The following is a 25,780-nucleotide window of genomic DNA, read 5'->3' on the forward strand; positions in this document are numbered from 1 at the left end:
TCACATATATGTGGAGACTGAACAACATGCTATGGAATAACTATTGGGTCAATAAAGAAATCAAAGGAGAAATTAAAAATTACCTGAAGGCCAATGAAAATAAAAATATGACATACCAAAATCTACAGGATGCAGCAAAAGCAGTACTAAGAAGGAAGTTTATAGCAAAGGAAAGAAGAAAAACTGTCACTATTTGCAGATGACATGATAATATATACAGGAAACTGTGGGAGACTCCATCAAAAAACTATTCGAAATAAATAAATGAATTTAGTAAAGTTGTAGGATACAAAATTAATATACAGGAATCTGTTGCATATCTATACACTAATAATAAATTATCACATAGAGAAATTAAGAAAAAAATCCACTTAGAATTGCATCAAAAAGAATAAAATACCTTGGAATAAATTTAAGCAAGAAGGTGAAAGATGTGTACTCTGAAATCTGTAAGAGTTTTAAGAATTATTATTATTGATGAAAGAAATTAAACACAAAACAAATAAATGTAGAGATATACAGTCCTCATAGATTGGAAGAATTAATATTACTACAATACCTATACTACCCAAAGCAATATACACATTCAATGCGATCACTATCAAAACACCAATAGCATTTTTCACAGAACTGGGAAAAACACTCCTAAAATTTTATGGAAACACAAAAGACCCTGAACAGCCAAATAATCTTGAGAAAGAAGAACAAAACTGGGGTTTTGTTCAACATCACTAATTATTAGGGAAAGGCAAACGAAAACCACAGTGAAATATCCCCTTATGTCTGTCAGAAAAGCGATTACTAAAAAGGCAAGCAATAACAAGTGTTGGAGACGATGTGGAGAAAGGGGAAACTCATGCACTGACGGTGGATGTAAACAGGTACAGCCACTATGGAAAACAGTATGGAAATTCCTCAAAAAATTAGGAACAGAATTACCACATGATCCAGCTATCCTACTTCTGGGTATTTATCCAAAGAACAAGAAAACACTAATTTGAAAAGATAATATGCACCCCTATATTCATCACAGGACTATTTACTGTTGCCAAGATATGGAAAAAACCTAAGTGCCCATCAACAGAGGAATGGATAAAGAAGATATGTCATGTCTGTATGTGTACTACATATATATATATATTTATATTTATATACAGCAGATGAAGGAGCAAGGTAAAAACCCAGCAGACCAAAGAAATGAAGAGGACATAGGCAGTCTACCTATAAAATAATTCAGAGTAATGATAGTAAAGATGATCCAAAATCTTGGAAATAATATGGAGAAAATACAAGAAACGTTTAACAAGGACCTAGAAGAACTAAAGAGCAAACACACGATGATGAACAACAATGAAATTTAAAATTCTCTAGAAGGAAGCAATAGCCTAATGACTGAGGCAGAAGAACGGATAAGTGACCTGGAAGATAAAATAGTAGAAATAACTACTGCAGAGCCAAAAAAAGAAGGAAAACAATTGAGGACAGTCTCAGAGACCTCTGGGACAGCATCAAACACACCAACATTTGAATTATAGAGGTCCCAGAAAAAGAAGAGAAAAAGAAAGGGACTGAGAAAATATTTGACGAGATTATAGTTGAAAATTTCCCTAATATGGGAAAAGAAATAGTCAATCAAGTCCAGGAAGCGCAGAGAGTCCCATACAGGATAAATCAAGGAGAAACACGCCAGGACACATATTAATCAAACTATCAAAAATTAAATACAAAGAAATAATATTAAAGCAGCAAGATAAAAGCAACAAATAACATACAAGGGAATCCCAATAAGGTTAACAGCTGATCTTTCAGCAGAAATTCTGCAATCCAGAAGGGAGTGGCAAAGCATATTTAAAGTGATGAAAGGGAAAAACCTACAACCAAGATTACTCTACCCAGCAAAGATCTCATTCAGATTTGACAGAGAAATTAAAACATTTACAGACAAGCAAAAGTTGAGAGAATTCAGCATCACCAAACCAGCCTTACAACAAATGCTAAAGGACCTCTCTAGGTGGGAAACACAAGAGAAGGAAAAGAGATACAATAACAAACGCAAAACAATTAAGAAAATGGTAATAGGAACATACATATTGATAATTATCTTAAATGTAAATGGATTAAATGCTCTAAGCAAAGGATACAGACCGGCTGAATGGATATGAAAGCAAGACCTGTATATATGCTGTCTGCAAGAGACCCACTTCAGACCTAGGGACACATACAGACTGAAAGTGAGGGGATGGACAAAGATATTCCATGAAAATGGAAACCAAAAGAAAGCTGGAGTAGCAATTCTCATATCAGACAAAACAGACATTAAAATAAAGACTATTACAAGAGACAAGGAAGGATACTACATAATGATCAAGGGATGAATCCAAGAAGATATAATAATTGTAAATATTTATGCAACCAACATAAGAGCACCTCAATACATAAGGCAAATGCTAACAACCATAAAAAGGGAAATCGACGGTAACACAATCATAGCAGGGGACTTTAAAACCCCACTTTCACCAATGGACAGAACATCCAACATGAAAATAAATAAGGAGACACTAGTTTTAAATGACACATTAAACAAGACGGACTTAATTGATATTCACAGATATTCACATCCAAAGCCATCAGAATACACTTTCTTCTTAAGTGCTCATGGAACACTCTCCAGGATAGATATCTTGGGTCACAAATCAAGCCTTGGTAAATTGAAGAAAATTGAAAGCGTATCAAGTATCTTTTCCGACCACAATGCTATGAGACTAGATATCAACTACAGGAAGAAAACTGAAAAAAATACAAACACATGGAGGCTAAATAATATGCTACTAAATAACCAAGAGCTCACTGAAGAAATCAAAGAGGAAATCAAAAAATACCCAGAAACATACAACAATGAAAACACAACAATCCAAAACCTATGGTAGGCAACAAAAGCAGTTCTAAGAGGGAAGTTTATAGCAATACACACCTACCTCAAGAGACAAGAAAAATCTCAAATAAACAACCTAAACTTACACCTAAAGCAATTGGAGAAAGAACAAAAAAACCCAAAGTTAGCAGAATGAAAGAAATCATAAAGATCAGAAATAAATGAAAAAGAAATGAAGGAAACAATAGCAAAGATCAATAAAACTAACAGCTGGTACTTTGAGAAGATAAACAAAATTGATAAACCACTAGACAGACTCATCAAGAAAAAAAGGGAGAAGACCTAAATCAACAGAATTAGAAATGAAAAAGGAGAAGTAACAACTGACAGTGCAAAAGTACAAAGGATCATGAGAGATTACTACAACCGATTGCCACTAAAATGGACAACCTGGAAGAAATGGACAAATTCTTAGAAAAGCACAACTTTCAGAGACTGAACCAGGAAGAAACAGAAAATATAAACAGACTAATCACAAACAATGAAATTGAAACTGTGATTAAAAATCTTCCAAAAAGCAAAAGCCCAGGACCAGATGGCCTCACAGGTGATTCTATCAAACATTTAGAGAAGAACTAACACCTATCCTTCTCAAACGCTTCCAAAATATAGCAGAGGGAGGAACACTCCCGAACTCATTCTACAAGGCCACCAACATGGTGATACCAAAACCAGACAACGATTTACAAAAAAGAAAACTACAGGCTAATATCACTGATGAACACAGATGCAAAAATCCTCAACAAAATACTAGCAAACAGAATCCAACAGCACATTAAAAGACTCATACACTATGATCAAGCGAGGTTTATCCCAGGAATGCAAGGATTCTTTAATATATGCAAATCAATCAATGTGATACACCATATTAACAAACTGAAGGAGAAAAACCATATGATCATTTCAATAGATGCACAGAAAGCTTTCAACAAAATTCAACATCCACTTATGATAAAAACTTTCCAGAAAGTAGGCATAGAGGGAACCTACCTCAACATAATAAAGACCATATATGACAAACCCACAGTCAACATCGTTGTCAACAGTGAAAAACTGAAACCATTTCCTCTAAGATCAGGAACAAGAAAAGGTTGCCCACTCTCACCGCTAACATTCAACATAGTTTGGAAGTTTTAGCCACATCAATCAGAGAAGAAAAAGAAATAAAAGGAATCCAAATCAGAAAAGAAATAAAACTCTCAGTGTTTGCAGATGACACGATACTATACATAGAGAATCCTAAAGATGCTACCAGAAAACTGCTAGAGCTAATCAATGAATTTGGTAAAACAGCAGGATACAAAATTAATACACAGAAATCTCTTGCATTCCTATACACTAATGATAAAAAATGTGAAAGGGAAATTAAGGAAACACTCCCATTTACTACTGCAACAAAAGGAACAAAATACCTAGGAATAAACCTACCTAAGGAGACAAAAGAGCTGTATGCAGAAAACTATAAGACGCTGATGAAAGAAATTAAAGATGATACCAACAGATGGAGAGATATATCACGTTCTCAGATTGGAAGAATCAACATTGTGAAAATGACTATACTACCCAAAGCAATCTACAGATTCAATGCAATCCCTATCAGACTACCACCGGCATTTTTCACAGAACTAGAACAAAAAGTTTCACAATTTGTATGGAAACACAAAAGATCCCGTATAGCTAAAGCAATCTTGACAAAGAAAAATGGAGCTGAAGGAATCAGCTCCCTGACTTCACACTACACTACAAGCTACAGTAATCAAGACAGTATGGTATGGCACAAAAATAGAAATAAAGATCAATGGAACAGATTAGAAAGCCTAGAGATAAACCCATGCACATATGGTCACCTTCTCTTTGAGAAAGGAGGCAAGAATATACAATGGAGAAAACACAGCTGCTTCAGTAAGTGCTGCTGGGAAAACTGGACAGCTGCATGTACAGGCATGAAATTAGAACACTCCCTAACACCGTATACAAAAATAAACTCAAAATGGATTAAAGACCTAAATGTATGGCCAGACACTATAAAACTCTTAGAGGAAAACATAGGCAGAACACTGTATGACATAAATGACAAGATCCTTTTTGACCCACCTCTTAGAGAAATGTAAATAAAACCAAAAATAAACAAATGGGACCTAATGAAACTTAAAAGCTTTTGCAAAACAAAGGAAACCATAAACAAGATGAAAAGACAACCCTCAGAATGGGAGAAAATATTAGCAAACGAAGCAACTGACAAAGGATTAATCTCCAAAATATACAAGCAGCTCATGTGGCTCAATATCAAAAAAACAAACAACCCAATCCAAAATTGGGCAGAAGACTTAAATAGACATTTCTCCAAAGAACATATACAGATTGTCAACAAACACATGAAAGGATGCTCAACATCACTAATCATTAGAGAAATGCAAATCAAAACTACAAGGAGGTATCACCTCACACCAGTCAGAATGGCCATCATCACAAAATCTACAAACAATAAATGCTAGAGAGGGTGTGGAGAAAAGGGAACACTCTTGCACTGTTGGTGGGAATGTAAATTGATACAGCCACTATGGAGAACAGTATGGAGGTTCCTCAGAAAACTAAAAACAGAACTACCATACGACTCAGCAATCCCACTACTGGGCATATACCCTTAGCAAACCACAATTTTAAAATAGTCATGTACCACAGTGTTCACTGCAGCTCTATTTACAATAGCCAGGACATGGAAGCAACCTAACCTAAGTGTCCATGGACAGATGAATGGATACAGAAGATGTGGCACATATAGACAATGGAATATTACCCAGACATAAAACGAAATGAAATGGAGTTATCTGTAGCAAGGTGGATGGACTTTGAGACTGTCATACTGAGTGAAGTAAGTCAGAAAGAGAAAAACAAATACTGTATGCTAACACATATATATGGAATTTTTTTAAAAAAAGGTTCTGAAGAACCTAGGGGCAGGACAGGAATAAAGACGCAGACACAGAGAATGGACTTGAGGACACGGGGAGGGGGAAGGGTAAACTGGGACCAAGTGAGAGAGTAGCACTAACATATATACACTACCAAATGTAAAATAGATAGCTAGTGGGAAGCAGCTGCTTTGCACAGGGAGATCAGCTCAGTGCTTTGTGACCACCTAGAGGGGTGGGATAGGGAGGGTGGGATAGGGAGGGTGGGAGGGAGACACAAGAGGGAGGAGATATGGGGATGTATGTATATGTAGAGCTGATTCACTTTGTTATAAAGGAGAAGCTAACAGACCATTGTAAAGTAATCATACTCCAATAAAGATGTTAAAATAAAAATAAGAAAAAATGAAAGATTAACATCATTGGTAAAAAGCACTACAAAAGCAGAAACAACAACAACAAAAATGAGATGGGGACATACCCAAAAGGACAAGAAAAATGTTCACCAGAGAGTAATAAGGGTCTTTAAAAGGCAATGTATTGACACTAGGAAACAGGGAGGGGATGTGTGAATGGGAAAAAAATGCAAAAAACAAATGAATAGGAACTTTGAAGCTGACAAAGAAGAAAGCATGGGTGGCTGGGAGAGTGGTGGTCATTAACAGAAATAAAGAAATCAGGAAGCAATCTTTTAAAATGAAAGTATAATATGGTTTGATGGCTACTCCTAAGAACTAGGTTACCATTACTAGGAACTTAGCCCAGATAAGTCAGGTTTGACTAACCCCAGTAATAGTTACAACATGGTGATTGTGGGATCAAGTTATTAAGTTATTCCAAATACCCCAAAGAAAAATAATCTATTCTCTATTGATTATAATAAATGAGAACCAAATACAAGGAACAAAGACTTATCAACGAAGATATCATCAATGAAGTGTCATGTTAAATACACTAAAAAATAACAATTCATCTACCTCTACAACTTAAACACTGAATCATAAAATAATGTCTCAGGAAATGTTATACACATAGGAGTAATTATTCTTTAATCAATAAAGATAGCAAATTTTTACTGTAAGCGTACAATGAATGAAAAACAGCAAAGAATACATAACTAGAATAAGACCAGATACAGACAGAGGAAAAGATAGCTATTAATGGGGTGGGAGGTGGGTGAAATGGGTAAGTTGGTCAAAAGGTACAAACTTTCAGTTACAAAATAATGAAGTTCAGGAAATGTAATGTACAGCATGGTGACTATAGTTAATAATAATGTATATCTGAAAGTTGCTAAGAGAGTAGATCTTAAAACTTATCACCAGAAAGAAAAAAAATTGTAACTATGTGTGGTGATGAATGTCAGCTAGAGTTATTGTGGTGATCATTTCACAATTTATACATATACTGAATAAATAAAAAGTAAAAAGTAAATTTTTGAAAGATAGTTATTAATGTAAAACAATGGTAAGGTAACCAAAGCCTAGTCCATAAATGCACAGGTGAACTCTTAGCCTACTCTCCCTGTGCAGAATCTCATGTTCTTTGTAACAAACTGCAATACCCGAGCTAAAGGGCAATAGGCAAATCAAACAAACCAAAAATAGAGAGAGAGATTATAATATTAACATCACACGAAACAGAATTCACAAATGTTAAATTCACAATGAAAATACAACTCATATGATCCTTTATACAACTAATAATAAGGCAGCAAAATGGTTTAAAAAATCTTAGTACCTTTATTTTATATATTTTCTTTTCAAATTTCTGTAAAAGACCATCGATTTTTACAGCAAAAATTAAGAAACTGAGACGCTTCCAGTGTATAGAGTAGTAAAATATAAGCAATGAGAACATAAAAGGTGGAGTAGGTCAATGGAATTGTGCTGTTGTAATGTCCTTACACTCTTCATGAAACAGTGTGATATTAATTGAAAGTAGATTATGATAAAGTAAACATGCATGTAATACTTATTCCTACAGCAGGTTATTACCTAAAAGTTTTGCCTTAAGTTAAATCTGATTTTCCAATAGAAACAATGGCATTAAATGAAGATGTTTTCCTAGGGACTCAAATTCAAGGCCTCCCTCTGGTGCTCACTGCAGAGTATACTTCGTTGTGACAATGCCCCAAATTGGCAATGCACAGCCTGAGAGGAGGTCTTCTCCCAGAGCCTGCCCATCCTCGATGCTCCCCCCAACTGATCTAACATGGCTCCCTGTCTCCAGGTCAAAGCCTCTGAGGACACTCCTCTAACCACTTCACTCTCCACCCTTCTCTCTCCTACAATCCAAGGCTCTCCAGCCTATTGTTTTGCTGCAAAAACTTCTTTTGCACTTCTAGACTTTTGCACTTATGTGCCTAGATGGGATGATTCTATAAATTCTATAAATTTTGCAACTTAAAAAAAAAATCTCAGAAATTCAAGGAAATATTGAAGAAACTGCAATAGTAGTGAGAGACTAAAATATCTGTGTCTGACAGATCAAGAAGATTAAAAAAAGTAATAATTTGGAGTATGTAAATAGTAACTTTAAAAATATAAACTTATCAATTTCTATCTAGAGAGAATCCACCTTACCTATTCCTACCATGTCCAAAGGATATTTGCAAACACTTAGCTTCTTTACTTTCTCCACATCTATCAGGCTTCTGCAATAGTCATCTCCTTCCCCATCCAGCTTAGGTTCCATGGTCCACTACTCCAACTACTCTCTTACCCTCTTCAATCCTTTACTCCAATGAAATTACACTGCATCTGCCTAAAAAATACCTACCCATGATTAATTCATCTACCCACCATCTTTGTGCATTTTTAGCAAGCAACTGAATGCTAAGTATACCTCAGGAGAGAGAGGAATCACATCACTGTGTAAACCAGCGTCTTCACCCCCAAACTCTATGTAGTCTCATTGCTTCACACAGCCTTTTGATATCTATTTACAGAGCATTTACTATGTTTCAACGCCAGTTCCAAGAACTGATGACGGAGGGGTAAACAAAACAGTATGGTTTCTGTCCTCATGGAGCTTACTGTCTAATAAGGGAGACAGATATAAAAACAACAAAATAAACAATTATGTAATTTCAATTGTGATAAGTGCTTCTAGGGAAAGTATTAAGAGTACAGTGGGTCCATACGTACCCAAGCAGAACCCATGGATACCCAGGGCTGAATGTACTATGTCATTTTATATAAGGGGCTTGAGCATCCATGGATATTGGTATCCACAGGGCAGGGGTTGGGGGAGAAGGTGTCCTGGAACCAATCCCCTGAAGATACTGAGGGACGACTGTATATTATAGGGGAACCTGGTTTAGTCTGAAATATCCGGATAGGCTCACCCTGAGGAAGTGACACTTAAACTGAAACCTAAATTCAGAATAGAAATTAGGTAAAAGGGATGGGGGAGGTGAGGAGGTGCTGGGCAAGGAGAATGAGGGATTAGTGTTCTGGCAGAAAAATCAGAATGTAGAAATGTCTGAAGACTAGTGAGCGCATGGCATGTTTGACTAACTGAAAGAAGGCTGGTTTAAATGAGGCAGAAGGGAAGAGAGAAAAGTGGTGTGAAATGAGGTTAGCACTGATCAAGTCACTCAAGATTTTAAGGTCATGCTGAAGATTTTAATGCTCAGAGCAAAGGGAAACTTTTGAGGAGCTATCATCAAAAAAATTAGAGCTGGGGCTTCCCTGGTGGCGCAGTGGTTGAGAGTCCGCCTGCCGATGCAGGGGACACGGGTTCGTGCCCCGGGCCTGGAAGATCCCACATGCCGCGGAGTGGCTGGGCCCGTGAGCCGTGGCCACTGAGCCTGCGCGTCCGGAGCCTGTGCTCCGCAACCGGAGAGGGCACAACAGTGAGAGGCCCGCGTACCGCAAAAAAAAATAAAAATAAAAGTAGAGTTTATTTTTGTGGTTTTTAAGTATCATGTTGCCTATAACGTGGAGAATGGATTGGAAGGATGCAGGGAATCCTGTTACAAGGTTTCAGTTGTAATCCAGGCATTTTTTACTGGTGGCTTGGACTAGAATGGTAGCAGTGGAGAATGAGAGAAGTGGACAGATCAGAAAGATTTAGTAAGTAATCTGAAAGAGGCTGATTCATTGGACAGTGGCTGGTGTGAGGTGAAGGGAGGAGGGGGGAAGAGAAATACATCTCCAGGTTTGGGGCAAAGGAAGCTACAATGAACTTGGTTTATATACGTCAGTTTGACATGCTTGTGAAATATACAAGTGGAGATGCCAACTAGGCAAGTTGGATATACAAGTCTGAAAATCAGACGAAAGATATAGGCTAGACATATAAATTTAAGAATCATCAGAAAATGAATAGTAAATTAAGCCATGGCATGGAGAAAACTGAAGAGGGAGAAAGATGGTCTAAAAGGAGCCTTAATAACTTCTCAAAAGCTAAAGGTCAGGTGGAAAAGAAAAAGCCAAGAGGAGGCAGAAGCAGCAGCCAACAAAGGAGGAAGAAAACTAGCAGAGGTTGTTCCATAAAAGCCAAAGAAGGGAGTGCTGTAAGAAGAGGGGAGTGGTCAACAGCATGAAATGCTACTCAGAGATCATGGAAGGGACTGAAATACAGCCACTGGACTTAGTAATACTGAGTGACTTTAATAAGAACTTAACAGGAGCTCTGATAGGATGTGACACCAGGTTGGAGTAGACTAATGAGTACCCAGGAGAAAAGGAAATGAAGGCAGCAAATGTAGAAAGTTCTTCTAAGAAACTTGGCTAAGAAGGGGAGGAGGAAAATGGGGACTGGGAGAGTAGATGAAATGATAAGTAAAGTAGAGAAAGGGTTTGGGGGTTTCTTCTTGTTGTTCTTATTTTTGTAGTTCAGAATAGAAGAGAAATAAGCATGTTGTATGCTGATGGGAAAAGAATCTAATAAGGAAAACTGAAGATACAGGAAAGAGAAGAATTTCCAATCTCAACTGTGACCTTCAAGGCTGCTGGGCAATCGGTTTCTATATGTCAGCCCTTTCATCTCCATCACAGTTATTTCAGACCTTTCCACTCTCTTCAAACTTCCAACCCCACACCTCCTACTTTTCAAAATAAAGAGAGCAAAGAACCCATCAAATGGAATTTCAAATTCTTATCACAAATTTCCACCTTGATCCCATCTGTTCTTATCCCTCTTGAATGCCAAGTTGAACAAGCTTTCTCTCAACTGCAGTCATTCTTAACCTATGCACCTCTCCTACTTCTTCCATGGCTTTTGGGACATTCCTATTCTCCTATCTCCTTCCTACTTCTATGATGATTCTTTCTCTGTCCTGGACCTATATTCCTCTTTCTCCATCTGTGACTTCTCCTTTCATCTAATTATAAAATTTATTTTCTTTTTATTGTGTGTCATACCTTTCTAAGCACTTTCTCACATCTCATTTTGATCCTTACTTGTTGAATTGAGAAGTCTCAACTATTGAGATATAAACATAGAATACTTTTATTTTTCCCCCATATAACTAACTACTCAGTTGAATCCTAAACCTGCTGAGTATGCTCAGTGAAATTCCACAGTTTTTCAGTCACATTCAATTATCAAAGCTTGGTTTTTAAATCCCATCTACAGACAACCTGCCTAGCACAAGTGAGAATTACATGCTTTAGCAGATGCTTGTGGTGGGGAAGAACACAGCTTGTCCTCACGGTGTCTCTCCTCTCGTCCTCACTGTGTCTCTCCTCTCGTCCTCCTCTGTACCCCTTCAAACTCTCCTACATTCACAAACTTATGTCCTTGCCATAAGTGGCAGCTGTGGGAACACAGCAATATCCTACTTATTATAGAGCTCACCAGTTATTAGTGATGGATCTACTACAGTCATCAGCCAGTCCTTCTCCAGGGACTAAGGTGATACTGACCACCAAAAGAATCAAGTGCTGCCAGGCAGAGATGCACCCCTGATCTTTCTCAGAATCAATTTGAAGTCAGTGGTCTCTACTGATCTCTGCAGTACATGGTAATTTCTGCACAGGGAACATTCATGGTTCTCTAGGCAGTGGTCAGGTTCACCCTGGCTCCCTCTGCCCAAGCAGTATCTGCCTCAACTCCAACAGAGGTTGGTATAAAACCCAACAGAGGTTTTACCTAACCAAGTGTCCCCATAGGAAGCCCCTATTACTCCAACATCTTCACTAATGTACACAATTCTACCCTCACATAAATCGTGAGATGCACTGGGGTTCCTCTTTACTTGGTCAATGACAAGTCCCATCCTATCTCCTTCCAAAGAAAGCATACTACCGTAAAGTCCCTTCAAGCCCAGCTGGCATGAGCTACTCCAGCAAGCTTATTATGCTATGAAACTTCTAAGGGAGATGTAGGTACCACTCTCTATATTCAAGGATGCCCCCAATATTCCAGAGCCACACATCCAGTTCCCCCAGGTTGAAATGGAAAAAAGGGAATGGAAAGTACAATATGTTCCCAGTATGCTTTTCCCCAAAATCTCTCAACATTCCACAGGCACCAAAATCAGCACGGCAAAGATCCAACCAGAGAACAAGATGCCAGTTTCCTGCAGCCATACACACAAACTTCACAAGCAATTCACGCACCACATCAAACTTCATTAACTGTGCACTCCCCAAAAGGCAATCTCCCCCTAGCCCACTTTATATGGAAGAAGGGGAAATGCAGTGGTGATGGTCAGATTACAGCTTTGCTGAAAAAGTCAGCTCTTAGCAAGTCATGCAGTGAAGTAGCTGATGGCATAACAGGCATGCCTTTAAACGAAAAAAATGAGAATTTTAGCCTCTTGATTAAAGAGATTGGCTCTGGTCAGCAATCCTGGTTGATACAGTTAAGATACTTTTTCATGCTGTACTTATCATGTGAATTACATAATACAGGAGTTATTAACTGCATTTTACATATGAGACAAAGAATTGAACTGTGGTTACTTAACAAAGGCGTTGCACAAAAATCACGAAGAAGGATAAATATTGTCAGTAAATCTACAAAATAAAGGCTGAATGCACCTGTACAATGAGGATCTATAAAATGAGGGTTATACATCTTACAATGGTACTAATCAAATGAGATAATGGATATAAGTGCTTTTAAAATGAGAATAGAACAAAACATAAATAGAACTCCAGTTATTATATACCCAGCACATGGATAAAGTAAATATTAAACTGTATATTTTTACATCACCACCTGTAAGTCCTAGATGGGGAGAGGAGCAGAGTTGGGTATGAAATTAACTTTTAAGCTCCCAGATTTTATTTCTCAGCATAAACCTTTGAGCATCTTGACACAGTACAAAGAATAGAGAACACATTTCTACTCCTCTGTCAAAATCTTCTCAATTCTTTCTTTTTTAATTAAAAAAAATATATTTATTTATTAATTTATTTTTGGCTGTGTTGGATCTTCATTGCTGCACATGGGCTTTCTCTAGTTGTGGTGAGCAGGGGTTACTCTTCGTTTTGGTCCGTGGGCTTCTCATTGTGGTGGCTTCTCTTGTTGCGGAGCACAGGCTCTAAGCACACGGGCTTCAGTAGCTGTGGTACATGGGCTCAGTAGTTGTGGCTCACAGGCTCTAGAGCACAGGCTCAGTAGTTGTGGTGCACAGGCTTAGTTGCTCTGTGGCATGTGGGATCTTCCCGGACCAGGGATCGAACCCATGTCCCCTGGATTGGCAGGCGGATTCTTAACCACTGTGCCACCAGGGAAGTCCCTATATTGCATTATTCTACTTTGTATTTGAAAATTCTCATAATAAAAAGTTAAAAATCAAAAAAACATTTTTTTAATCTTCTCCATTCTTGTAATCTACAACTTGCACAACCAATTTCTATTACTGTTAAACTTTCACAAAGCTTTGACAGGACTGAAAATAAAAGCTACACTGTCTTTGTTTCATAGATATGTTGATTTGTATCATATTTTAGATTCCACATATAAGTGATATCATATGGTATGTGTCTTTCTCTTTCACTAGAGATGATAATCTCTAGGTCCACCAATGTTGCTGCAAATGTCATTATTTCATTCTTTTTGATGGCTGAGTAATATTCCATTGCATATATATAATAATTTTTTTAAAAAAAAAAGCTACGCTGTCTTATGGCAAGTCTAGCTTCCCTGAATACAGTATCAGAGATAGGTGCAAGAGTTTCTGCTCATCACAGAGACATGGCTGCAATTGGTCCAACTCACTTCTATAAAGAAGTACACATTTGACAAATTTGATTTCTTCAGTCAACCTTTTGTTATTTTTAATCACAAAATCAAAGAATCTGCTGATCTTATTGATCTCTAGGGATGACCTAAAGATTATCTAGGCCCACATGCTCATTTTATATAAGAAACTATAACCCAAAATTAAATCCAATAGTGTTTTCTACCACAACATGCTGATTCATTCCACCCCAATGGTATGATTTTCCTTAAAAATATTTTTCTTAAAACATAAAAAGTTTTACATGCTGATAGTAACAATATTAATTGTGACAACCAAAGCATAAATGTGGGTGATTTCTACCACTGTTCATTCTGAAAACTGTTTCTGAAGAGTCATATTTTTAGGCTAGTTTAAAACATTCTGGCTGTTTCCAGTTTTAGAGGAAACATAGCTGTTGTGTCAACATGTAACTTTGCTTTGACCCTTCGGACATTTCAAAGGTTAAACAATGAATTCCAGGATTTTCAACCATGTTCACTGTAGAAACAGAAGCTACCTCTGTAATATTTCTATCATGATGTATCATTCTGGTTTTTCTCAAAATAATTTTATTTAGTATAAACTAATACAGTATATAGTTTGTATCTACTAAACGGCCAGACTTTCTAGTGAATTTTTAGAGCCATATTATGCTATGTGTCTGTTTAATATACTATTACAAATACAAGGTTATCTAAAATTAGAAAACACACCTTACAATGACATCCTAATCCCGCCCAGGATTGTTTATGGTTAGCCATCAATCTCACTTTTCCCTGATCACAGTGAATTAGAAGAGTGATAAGTATCTCAACAGAAAAGAAGCAATGTCCAATTAAAGACATTAAACAGGAAACCAAAGAATGTGAAAATCTCACTAATGCCACCTACAGTACCAATGGAGAACACAGATAAGAGATTTTTTAATAAATTGTGTATATGTGTACCTATCCCTTAATTTCTTGCCTAGGACTATGTATCAAGACAACTTTCTACCAAATCTTGCACAGAATATAAAAGTACATAAGTAGGTAATGCAAACAACAACAACAAGGGTACTCTTGAAAAATCAAAACAAAGAAAAACCTGACACACTCACAGAAGCAGAGAGTAAGAACAGTGGTTGCAAGTGATAGGGGAAATAGGGAGATGTTGGTCAAAGGGTACAGACTTTCAGTTATAAGATGAATAAGTTAAGCAGATCTAGCGTATAGCATGGAGACTACAGTTATTATTAAAGTACTGTATACTGAGGCAAATTATCAAGTCAGATGTAGCAAAAATTGGAGAATCTGACTTCAAATGGATTACAAAGCCTCAAAGCAAAGCTTACCTTACATTCCACCACACTCTGATCTGATTCACAAGTTACATAGATTTCATCTACAGCCCGGCGAAGATTGTCAAAAAGGAATGCCCAGTATCGAGCTCTTAGATCAATTTTCCGAGGGTGCCTTGTTTTAGTGGGACTTTTATCAAAGTGTTTATCTCCAGTTGTAGATGACGTTATTTTACAGTCTACTGTAGTGTTCTGATGAAATAAAACAAAACATGAAAAAATATTTTTTAAAAGCCTCCAGGAACTGGATTTTTGTATAAATCAAATTTTTCAACATAAATACGTAAAAACATGACATTCTTCTTTTTAGCTTATATCACACTGAATTCATCAAAACAAAACTTCTCAACTTAAATAAAAGCGGCAGGTTTGTAAGGTCAATTACATGTTTCATTGAAGATTAGGATGATTTTAATGGTGAACAGACTCGGTCAAAAAGGAGCACTAAAGTGGCTCCTGATTTACTAAAATATGTGTATGGCACATTTACATACAGTAACAAATAACAGATACTAATTTCAACATTTTGAAATTGCTTGTATATATTCTTTTCATTTAGAAATGACATATACTATACTTATATTCAGTTACTTAATTTTACCTTAAACCTTTTTCCACTAAAAGTAAAAATATATAAATACAAAACAATTTACTAGAAAAGAACACTGATTAATAAAACCAAGCATCAGCTACAGAGCAGACTCATCAAATAAAGTAACTATAGTATTCTATGACCCAATGTTTCCTCAGCTGCACAGGCAGACTTTGAAAATACAAGATTATATTCTATACTTTTATAGACTGTACCAAAGAATCATTCCCCCACAAACAGGAGCGTGCAGTTTACATAAAGATCTGAACTTCTCACTAGAAGTACAAAGGAGTTGCTTATCTCTCTGTGGCTACTTAAACTGATAAATAAATAAATACTAACCTTGTACTACAGTTACAACAACAAACAATCTCAAGTTTCTTTGGGTTGTTTTGTATGTGTGTATGTCATTCCTGTTAGCTTGTTTGTTTTTCCTTTTCATAGAAGAGCCCCAGAGTGAAGAATATCCAAAATAGAAGCTAATACTCTGTTTTATTTTAGGCTTTGGCCTTCAATGTAACAGTGATTCCTATACTTCAAAAATCTTTTATAGCCAATCTTCGGTTTATATAGAATCTTCACTATCAAAAGTCAAGCAAACAAAACATATATACTCACAAAGACATGCACACTTAAGAGGCTGAGATGGAGCTGCTCATCCTCCACAGTCCCCCATCCAGACTAAGGTTGTCAGACTCAGCAAATAAAAATTAGTAAATATTTTATCTGACAGCCTTAGTCCAGGCCCAAATTCTCAACACTCAAGCAATAAAATTTAAAGTAATCATCAACAACCCACAAAACCTTTGCTTCAATGGCTCTCCAAGCACTTTCCAACCCTAATAGTAAATGATAAATCATGATGGCAAATACCCACTCACACAAATTTTAAAGTATGTATTATTAGCTCTACTTTACAGCTTAGAAAATTGAGATTTAGAGGCTGATTTGTCCAAGATCACATAGCCACAGGAGACTATCTTCCAGTTAGAGCTCTGCAATTACACCGCTGACTTCCCATTACACTGCACCCCAAGGCCCTGTGCTAACAACCCTTTACCGAATATTCCAGACCACCTCATTTCTCTTCCTATATATACCACCTAAAGTTAAAATTAACTTGAATTTTCCTGAATTATACTTCCTTCACAAACTTCTTAGAGTGATCAGCAAAACACTAGTAGCTTCCTGTGAATTCAGATCCTAATCTTATAAAATTCTCAAAAATAATTTAACTCATCTTCACCCATTTCTGTATTTACCCTATCATGCATCCATATGTATATGACTCAAATACTTTAACCAACCTTTCTTAAAATGTAGAATAGGCAAAACTGCTTTTAGGTTAAGATGTTTCTATTCTCCGTGATTGCTCTATGTGAGGCTTTTACTAAGATAGACTCCAGAAAGGCAGAAACTACAGCTAGGTAATTCCATCTGAAGGGCAATGTACTATACAAACTTGACATTTAAGCTTGACAAAAATAGTAATACTTTATATTTGCACATTTATTTACATTTTATGAAGGGCTTTTGAAAACATATCATTTAATCATCACAGCAAACTATAAAGACAAGACAAATATTGAAATATTATTATTCCTATTTTGTAGATGACAAAATCAGTAAGATTCAATTTCTTGACCAAGTCAAAAGGCTGAGTGACAGAACTGGGACCAGAACCGAGTCTTCCAACTTCTGCTCCAATGTTCATAAAGCATTTCACATAGCACTTAGCACACAGTAGTACCCATATAATGTTAGGTATAATTATAGTGGGAAAGACAAAGAGGTGAAGAAATATGCTCACAGAAAAATGTGAATAAACTAATGGCAAAATTGCCAAATTTGTGAAGAAAGGTAGAAGAAGCATATCAAATTGTAGAGGCTGATAAGTTTGTATAAAGTTTCAAAATACAGCGCTCTTACCTACCACTGATAAAAATAACAGCAGTGATAATAATAATTGCAGTGGCATCTAATATTCATGTCATACTTGCTATGTGCCAGACACTGTGCTAAGTGCTTTCCATACAGTCATACTTTAAATCTTTGAAGCAATTTTATATCACAGTTACTATTATTAGTTCCATTTTATAGAGGAGAAAACTGAGGTTTAGCTAAATTAAATGATAAACCCAAGGTCTCACACTAAGTAAGAGACAAAGCCAAGATTCAAAATCAGGTAACTATCCCATTGTTATGACTTACTGTGCCTGTTTCCAAGACATTCAACAGAAGACAAAGCAACCTAAACTTCTGGAAAAAGCTAGACACAACTGAATCTCATGTTTTAAATAAAATTCAATATAACAAATGTTATACTATTTTAATCAATCACTTCTGAGAGAAAAAGAGGAAAAAAGAAAGAAAGGAGAGGGAAAGGGGAAGGAGGAAGTTGAGATTTCTGACTCACCTCTCTTAGAACTCTCGTCAACTCCCCTGAGAATCTGAAGAAACTTATGGACCTAAACCTCTGACAACAGCTTGTCTTTTTACTGTCTCCATATTTAGTCTTTTCTAGAATGTTCTAAGGTTGGAATCATACAGTATGCAGCCTTTTCAGATTGGCTTCTTTTACTTAATAATATGCAATTAATTTCCTCCATGTCTTTTCATGGCCTGATAGCTCATTTCTTTTTAGAGCTCAATGTACCACAGTTTATTTATCCATTCACCTACTGGATATCTTGGTGGCTTCCAGGTTTGGCAATTATGAAAAAGGCTGCTATAAACATCCATGTGCATGTTTTTGTTTAGACATAAGTTTTCAACTCATCTACATATATACCAAGGGCATGACTGCTGATCACAAGGTAAGAGTATGTTTACTTGTGTTAAGAAACTGCCAAACTGTCTTCCAAAGTGGCTGAATTTCCACTCTGAATTCCTACCAACATTGAATGAGAGTTTCTGTGGCTCTTCATCCTCACCAGCATTTGGAGTTATCAGTGTTCCCAATTTTGGTCATTCTAATAGGTGTGTGGTGGTAGCTCATTGTTTTAATTTGCATTTCCCTGATGACATATGAGGTGGCACACCTTTTCATATGCTTATCTGCCATCTGTACATCCTCTTTGGTGAGGTGTCTGTTAAGGTCTTTGGCTCATTTTTCAATCAGGTTGTTTCAATGATTGAAACATTGAAACATGTTTTAAAAAAGAGTCCTTTGTATATTTTGGATAACAGTCTTTCACCAGATATCTTTTTCCAAATATTTTCTCCCAAGTCTGTGACTTGTCTTCTCATTCTCTTGACATTGTCTTTTGCAGAACAGAAGTTTCTAATTTTAATGAAATCCAGCTTATCATTGATTTCTTTCAGAGATCATGCCTTTGATGCTGTACCTAAAAAGTCATCACCATATTCAAGGTCATTTAGGTTTTCTCCTATGTTATTGTCTAGGAGTTTTATACTTCTGCATTTATGGTCAATAGTCCATTTTGAGTTAATTTTTGTGAAGAATGTGAGGCCTGGGTCCGGATTCATTTTTTTTTTTTTTGTCGTATGGATGTTCCAGCACCATTTGGTGAAAAGACTACCTTTGCTCCATTGTATTGCCTTTGCTCCTTTGTCAAAGATCAGTTGACTAATTACGTGGGTACATTTCTGGGCTTTCTATTCTGTTCCATATATCTATTTGTCTTTTCTTTTGCCAATATCACACTGCCTTGATTACTGTAGCTTTATAGTAAGTCTTGAAGTTGGTTAGTGTCAGTCCTCCAACTTTGTTCTTCTCCTTCAATATTTTGTTGCCTATTCTGGGTCTTTTGCCTCTCCATATAAACTTTAGAATAAGTTTATTGATATCTATAAAATAATTTGCTGGGATTTATTGAATATATTCTTCAACCTGGGAAGAAATGACATCTTGACCATATTGAGTCTTCCTATTCGTCAACATGGAATGTCTCTCCATTTATTTAGCTCTTTGAGTTCACTCATCAGAGTTTTATAGTTTTCCTCATATAGATCTTATACATATTCTGTTAGGTTTATACCTACCTATTTAATTTTGGGGAGTGCTGATATAAATGGTATTGTGGTTTTGGTTTTTTTTTAAGATTTATTTTATTATTTATTTATTTTATTTATTTATTTTTGGCTGTGTTGGGTCTTCGTTGAGGCATGTGGGATCTTTCACTGCGGCACGCGGGCTCTTCATTGTGGTGTGCGGGCTTCTCTCCAGTTGCGGCATGCAGATTTTCTCTCTCTAGTTGTGGTGCGTGGGCTCCAGGGCATGTTGGCCCTGTAGTTTGCAGCATGTGAGCTCTCTCGTTGAGGTGCATGAGCTCACTAGTTGTGGCGCGCAGGCTTAGTTAGTTGCCCTGCAGCATGTGGATCTTAGTTCCCTGACCAGGGATCAAACCCTGCATTGTAAGGCAGCTTCTTTACCACTGGACCACCAGGGAAGTCCCAATGGTATTGTGTTTTTAATTTCAAATACCACTTATTCATTGCTGGTACACAGGAAAGCAACTGACTTTTTTATGTTAATCTTGTATCTTGCAACCTTCTGTAATCAATTATTAGTTATAGGAGTTTTTTTGGTTGATTCTTTCAGATTTCTTACATAGATGATCATGTCATCTACGAACAAAGACAGTTTTATTTCTTCCTTCCCAATCTGTATACCTTTTATTTCCTTTTCTTGTCTTATTGCATTAGCTAGAACTTCCATTATGATGCTGAAAAGCAATGGTGAAAGGGGACATCCTTACCTCATAACTGATCTTAATGGGAAAGCTTCTAGTTTCTCCCATTAAGTATCATGTTAGCTGTAGGGTTTTGTATTTTTTTTTAATTAAGTTGAATAAGTTCCCCTCTATTCCTAGTTTAGTAAAAGATTTTTATCATCTTTTCTAGGTGTAGAATTTTGTCAAAGTTTTTTTCTGCATCATTGATATAAAACTAGGTTTTTTCTTTTTTATCCTGTTGCTGTGATGAATTCCATTGATTTATTTTAAATTACGAACCAACCTTGCACCTCTGGGATAAATCCCACTTGCTCATGGTGTATCGTTCTTTTTATTGTGGGATATGACTTGCTAATATTTTGTTGAGGATTTTTGTATCTATGTTTGTGAGAGTCACTGGTCTGCAGTTTTCTTGTAATGTCTTTGTCTGGTTTTGGTGTTAGAATAATGCTGGCCTCATAAAATGAGTTAGGAAGCATTCCCTCTGCTTCTACCCTCTAAAATGGATTGTAAAGAATTGGTATAATTTCTTCCTTAAATGCTTGGTAGAATTCAACAGTGAATCCACCTGGGCCTGGTACTTTCTGTTTTGAAAGGTTATTAATTATTGATTTAATTTCTTTAATACATTTAGGCCTATTCGGAGTGTCTATTTCATCTTGAGTGACTTTTAACAGATTATGTCTTTCAAGCTATCAGTCCATTTCATCCTGGTTATCAAATCTGTGGCAAAGAGTTGTTCATGGTATTATTTTATTGTCCTTTTAATGCCCATGGGATCTGTACTGAAATGAATAAGTAGGGACATGCAATAGGACTTTGGGACAGTACTATCCATATGAGGTTAGCAGTCATAAGTGACAAAAGAGCCTTTCAACATAACTGATACTTTTCTCCTGCCACTTTCAAATGCATGGGGCACAGAGCAGAATAGGCAGAAAAGTGGCTGTAATGAGGACAACTCTGTCAAGCGTGTACTACCAAGGGGCAGGGTAGCCAGACAGTCGGGAGAGTGGGCAAGAAGGCAATTATGACAGACAAACCATAGAATCTCAGGTGGATATCCAGGAAAGTGTGGTCATATGGAGGATGAGGGATAATGAAAGGGTGGTAGGATCAGTAAATTATAGATTGCATGGGGTTGAAGAATTGTTAGAGTCACATGATCACAGAGAATAAGGCAGGAGGAGAAATGACAGGTAGAAGATGGGATGGCTGAGATTGAGATCCTGGAGGGAGAGTAGTTGTTAGTGAGAACAAGGCAAGAGGCTGACCATCAGAATGAGTAGAAGACAAAACTATTGGAGGAAAGAAACGCAAGAAATTGAGAGGACAGCAGTAATGGTGTAGAGCATGCAGTGAGCCTGAAAATTATATCGTCAAGGAATAAGAAGTGACCTGGAAATCCGTAAGTGCTGCAACAAGAAGAGGGAGCAGGTGGTATAGTCTGATGGCATGTCCTTCAAATCTGAGGAGTTTTAGGAGATGGGAGGGAGAACTGCCCGAAATGCCAGTGAGGAGCAAGCAGGAAACCTAACCCACCTCTAGGATCACAGGTAGGAGTGCTGTGGGGGAAGAAAACAAGTACTACTTAAAACAACTGTGGAGGAAGCAGTATCCCCACACGTGAGTTGGAATTTACCTAAAACAAGAAGGTAAAGGGAATGTGCAGGGAAGAGAGGAACAAAGAAAGTTTTGCTGATGGTAAACCTACTTCTAGAGGGCAAAGTTGTAGGATTTCACAAGTAATCCAGAGGCATTTCCCTGATTACTACTGAAACTGAGCATCTTTTCACAGGTTTACAGGCTATTCAGGTTTCCCCCATTTTTTATTGGGTTATTTGTCCTTTTTCTGATGAATTTTAGCTCTTTATGAAGTCTTTGATGAATGGTATCTTCTCCCAGTCAATCTCACCTTTAACTTTGTTTAAGTGAGTTTTTTAGTATATAAATTTAATTTTGATATAACATATCCATCAGTGATGCTTTTTGTCTTGTCTAGGAAAGCCTCTTCTAATTCAAGGTCATAAAAATATCCTTCCAGATAATCTTAATTTTTTTGTTTTCTCATTTGGTCTTTAGCCCATCAATAATTTTCTTTATATTACATGAAAATATCCTTATATTTTATTTGTAATTTAATTGCATTACAGTCAGAGAACATGCTGTGTCTGACTTCTATATTCTTGTCTGACTTGTATTTACTGAGACTTCTTTATAACCTAGGATGTGATCAATTTTTGCATGTGCCTTGTGTACACTATTTCAGTGCCAATAAATACACACATATACATGCATACATATACATACATATATGTATTTATGAGATCAATCATAATTGCATCTTAATTCTATATTCTTGCTATTTATTCCTGCTTGATCAGTTTCTGAGTAAGGGATATGAATATTTACCACTATGATCATGAATACACTTTTCTCCTTGTAATTCTGTTAGTTTGGGCTTTAAATATTTCAAGCCCATGCTGTTAGGTACCTAAAAGTTTTGTACTTTTATACTTTTTGGATGATTATTCTTTTCACCATTATATAATTTCTATCTTTCTGTAATCAATGCTTTTGATGTTGAAGTCCATCTGGTTTGATATGAATATTGCTATTCTAGCTTTAGAGCACATCTAGAATATCAAGTATTTTGCCTGGATTTTTTTCTCTTTCTTTGTTTTAAACTTTCCTTGAAGTTTTAAATATGTCTCTTATAAGCAGTATACAGCTCAATCTAAAATGAGAGGTTTAATTCAATCATCTGACTTTTAAGAACTGAATTTAATCAGTTTACATGTATTGATATTATGTTTGCTGAAATATTTATACTTAGTATCTACCATTATCTTTCATGTTTTTCACTTACTATGATTTTTCTTCTTTTTTTCTTTCTCTTTCCTTCTATTTAGTTGAAAAGCTTTGGTTTATTCACTTTCTCTTTTTCTCTGTTTATTTGGAAATTGTGCCCGCTTGTTTTAGTCCTTTAGTAGCTAGCCTTAAACAAAGACTTCTTCCTAAATAAGACAAGGATTTTATCACGTTAACTCCCTTCCAAACTCCCTATGGTCTTCTGTGTTAACACTGTTTAAGATTATAGCTCCACCTTTCTAAATTTAATTGTGTGAGTGTTTTTGAAAACCATCAATAGTTAATGAGATTTACTAAAATATTTTACAGCTATCTTTTTATCAAGCTCCCTCCTACAGGTTAACTTTTCTTCTTGCTGAAGTATGTCTTTAATAGTCCCTTCATTAAGCATCTGTAGGTGGCAAACCCTTAGCCTTTGTACATCTAAAAATGGCTTTATTTCACTCTTGCACTTGAATGATCATTTGAATGTGCACAGGCTTCTGGGTTAAAAGTTATTTCGCCTTATAACTTTGTAGATATTGGTCCACTGTTCTTTTGTTCATTACAAGATTATTGTTATTCCTCTGTGCTTTTGTTTACTTCCTGGTATTTTAAGAGTTTTATCCTTAACATTTTGCAGGTTCTCTAGAAAGTATCTAGGTATAAATCTATTTTTATTTATCCTGCTCAGCTCTACAGTTATGCTCTGAATCTCTTGAGAACTCAAAGTAAGGAAAATTTTAAATATCATTTTTCCAAATATTGCATGCCCACTATTTATTCTCTATTTCAAAAGTCCTAGAAGGCATATGTTAGAATTTCTCAATCAAATTCTCTTTCCAATTTTCCATCTCTTTAGTTCTCTGAGCTATGTTCTAAATCCTCTTAAGTAGTTAGTGTCTTCCAACTCACAAATTCTCTCTTTAACTAATCTCTCTGTCCAATATATCATTTATTCTTACTAATTGCAGGTACGAATAAAAAATTAAAATTTCACAGACAACATTTTCATTTGTAAGATGTTCACTTTTATCTATAAATGTTCAAAATTCATATCCATCTTTTATTTCAGAATTTTCCTTTCTGCGTTATATTTAATCTTTCCTTTGAGGAATTTAAACTTGTTTATTTGAAAGTCCTCTTTAGAAAAATGACCATTTTTCATTACCTCAGGAGTAAATTCTCTCATTTGTGGAATGTGTTGTTTATATCTTACAATATTATTTTCCTCATGTGCCTTGATATTTTGTTTTGCAAACTTATTTTGCATTTAAGTTTGTTTTATTTTAGTTTTTCACTTCGCTCATGTGTACATGAGTACTAGTTTTATGGTTACCATCACCTGGCCCACCATGGTCCCCCTCCAGAGGCCTTTCACTGGGGACTTAAAGTTCTCACCCTTCAAGAATATAGCAGACCCAGTCATGAACCAGAGGGCCACTCTCTTTTATTGCTTCAGATGTCAATTATCACAGGCCACAACCCCAGGCAGATTGTAGTGTTCTTTGTCTCCTAGTGCAGAACACTGCACAAGCCTAAAGTTTTATGCCATGAGCCTGGATCTGTTTTCCCACCATAATCAGGGTGTTTCAGCCTCCCTTATATAGGACTTGTCCAGTAAGTGTGTCCCCAACTCCACTTATCTGTGAATATATGTGTTTGTTTTATTTCTGATCCAGAGAGATTTTTATTTTATTTTTGAAAATCCTTTGTCTCTTTAATTTTTAAAAAATATTTTATCATTGATGCCTCTTGTATGAGAGGACTAGGGAATATTTTATGAACTCACAATGCCACCTTGATTAGAAGTCCATGTTTTCCTTATGTGTAGTTTGGGGTTTACATAATACATATTGGTATATTTAATAACATCAAACTAAAATAATATATATGAAAAGTTCACGGAAAATAACTACAGATTACAGAGCTAACTATAAATATGCCAAAACACTTTTAAAAATAAGGTAGGCTTGTGTTCTCTAAAATTTTAGTAGAACAATCTGAAAAATTTTAGATTCAATACATCTTTATTATCCTACATCCAAAAGACTTCATTATACCTAGAAAGTAAATCATAGAAGAATCACAAATATGGAATGTGCAGCAGAGGAGTTATGAGCATAAACTGTAGAAATTGATGGCATGGGTTCAAATCTTGGCTGTGTCACTTACTAGTAAGTTACATAACCTCTCTCTACCTCAGTTTTCTCATTTGTAAATGAAGAATAATGCCTACATCAAAGGGTTGTTATAAGAAACAAATTAATATC

General features: G+C 36.1%; 1 protein-coding gene across 2 annotated transcripts in view; it reads right to left on the bottom strand.

Annotated features, from left to right (window-relative positions):
* The window catches only part of SCAPER (S-phase cyclin A associated protein in the ER), a 504,096-nt gene that overhangs the window by 418,972 nt on the left and 59,344 nt on the right, over positions 1-25,780 (bottom strand). For both annotated transcript variants that reach the window (XM_004276347.3, XM_033440145.2), the window contains exon 5: positions 15,363-15,560. In XM_004276347.3, the coding sequence (XP_004276395.2) occupies positions 15,363-15,560 (198 nt within the window). The remainder of the gene's footprint in view (positions 1-15,362; positions 15,561-25,780) is intronic.

Source organism: Orcinus orca, chromosome 2 (genome assembly GCF_937001465.1).
Source record: "Orcinus orca chromosome 2, mOrcOrc1.1, whole genome shotgun sequence".
NCBI lineage: Eukaryota > Metazoa > Chordata > Mammalia > Artiodactyla > Delphinidae > Orcinus > Orcinus orca.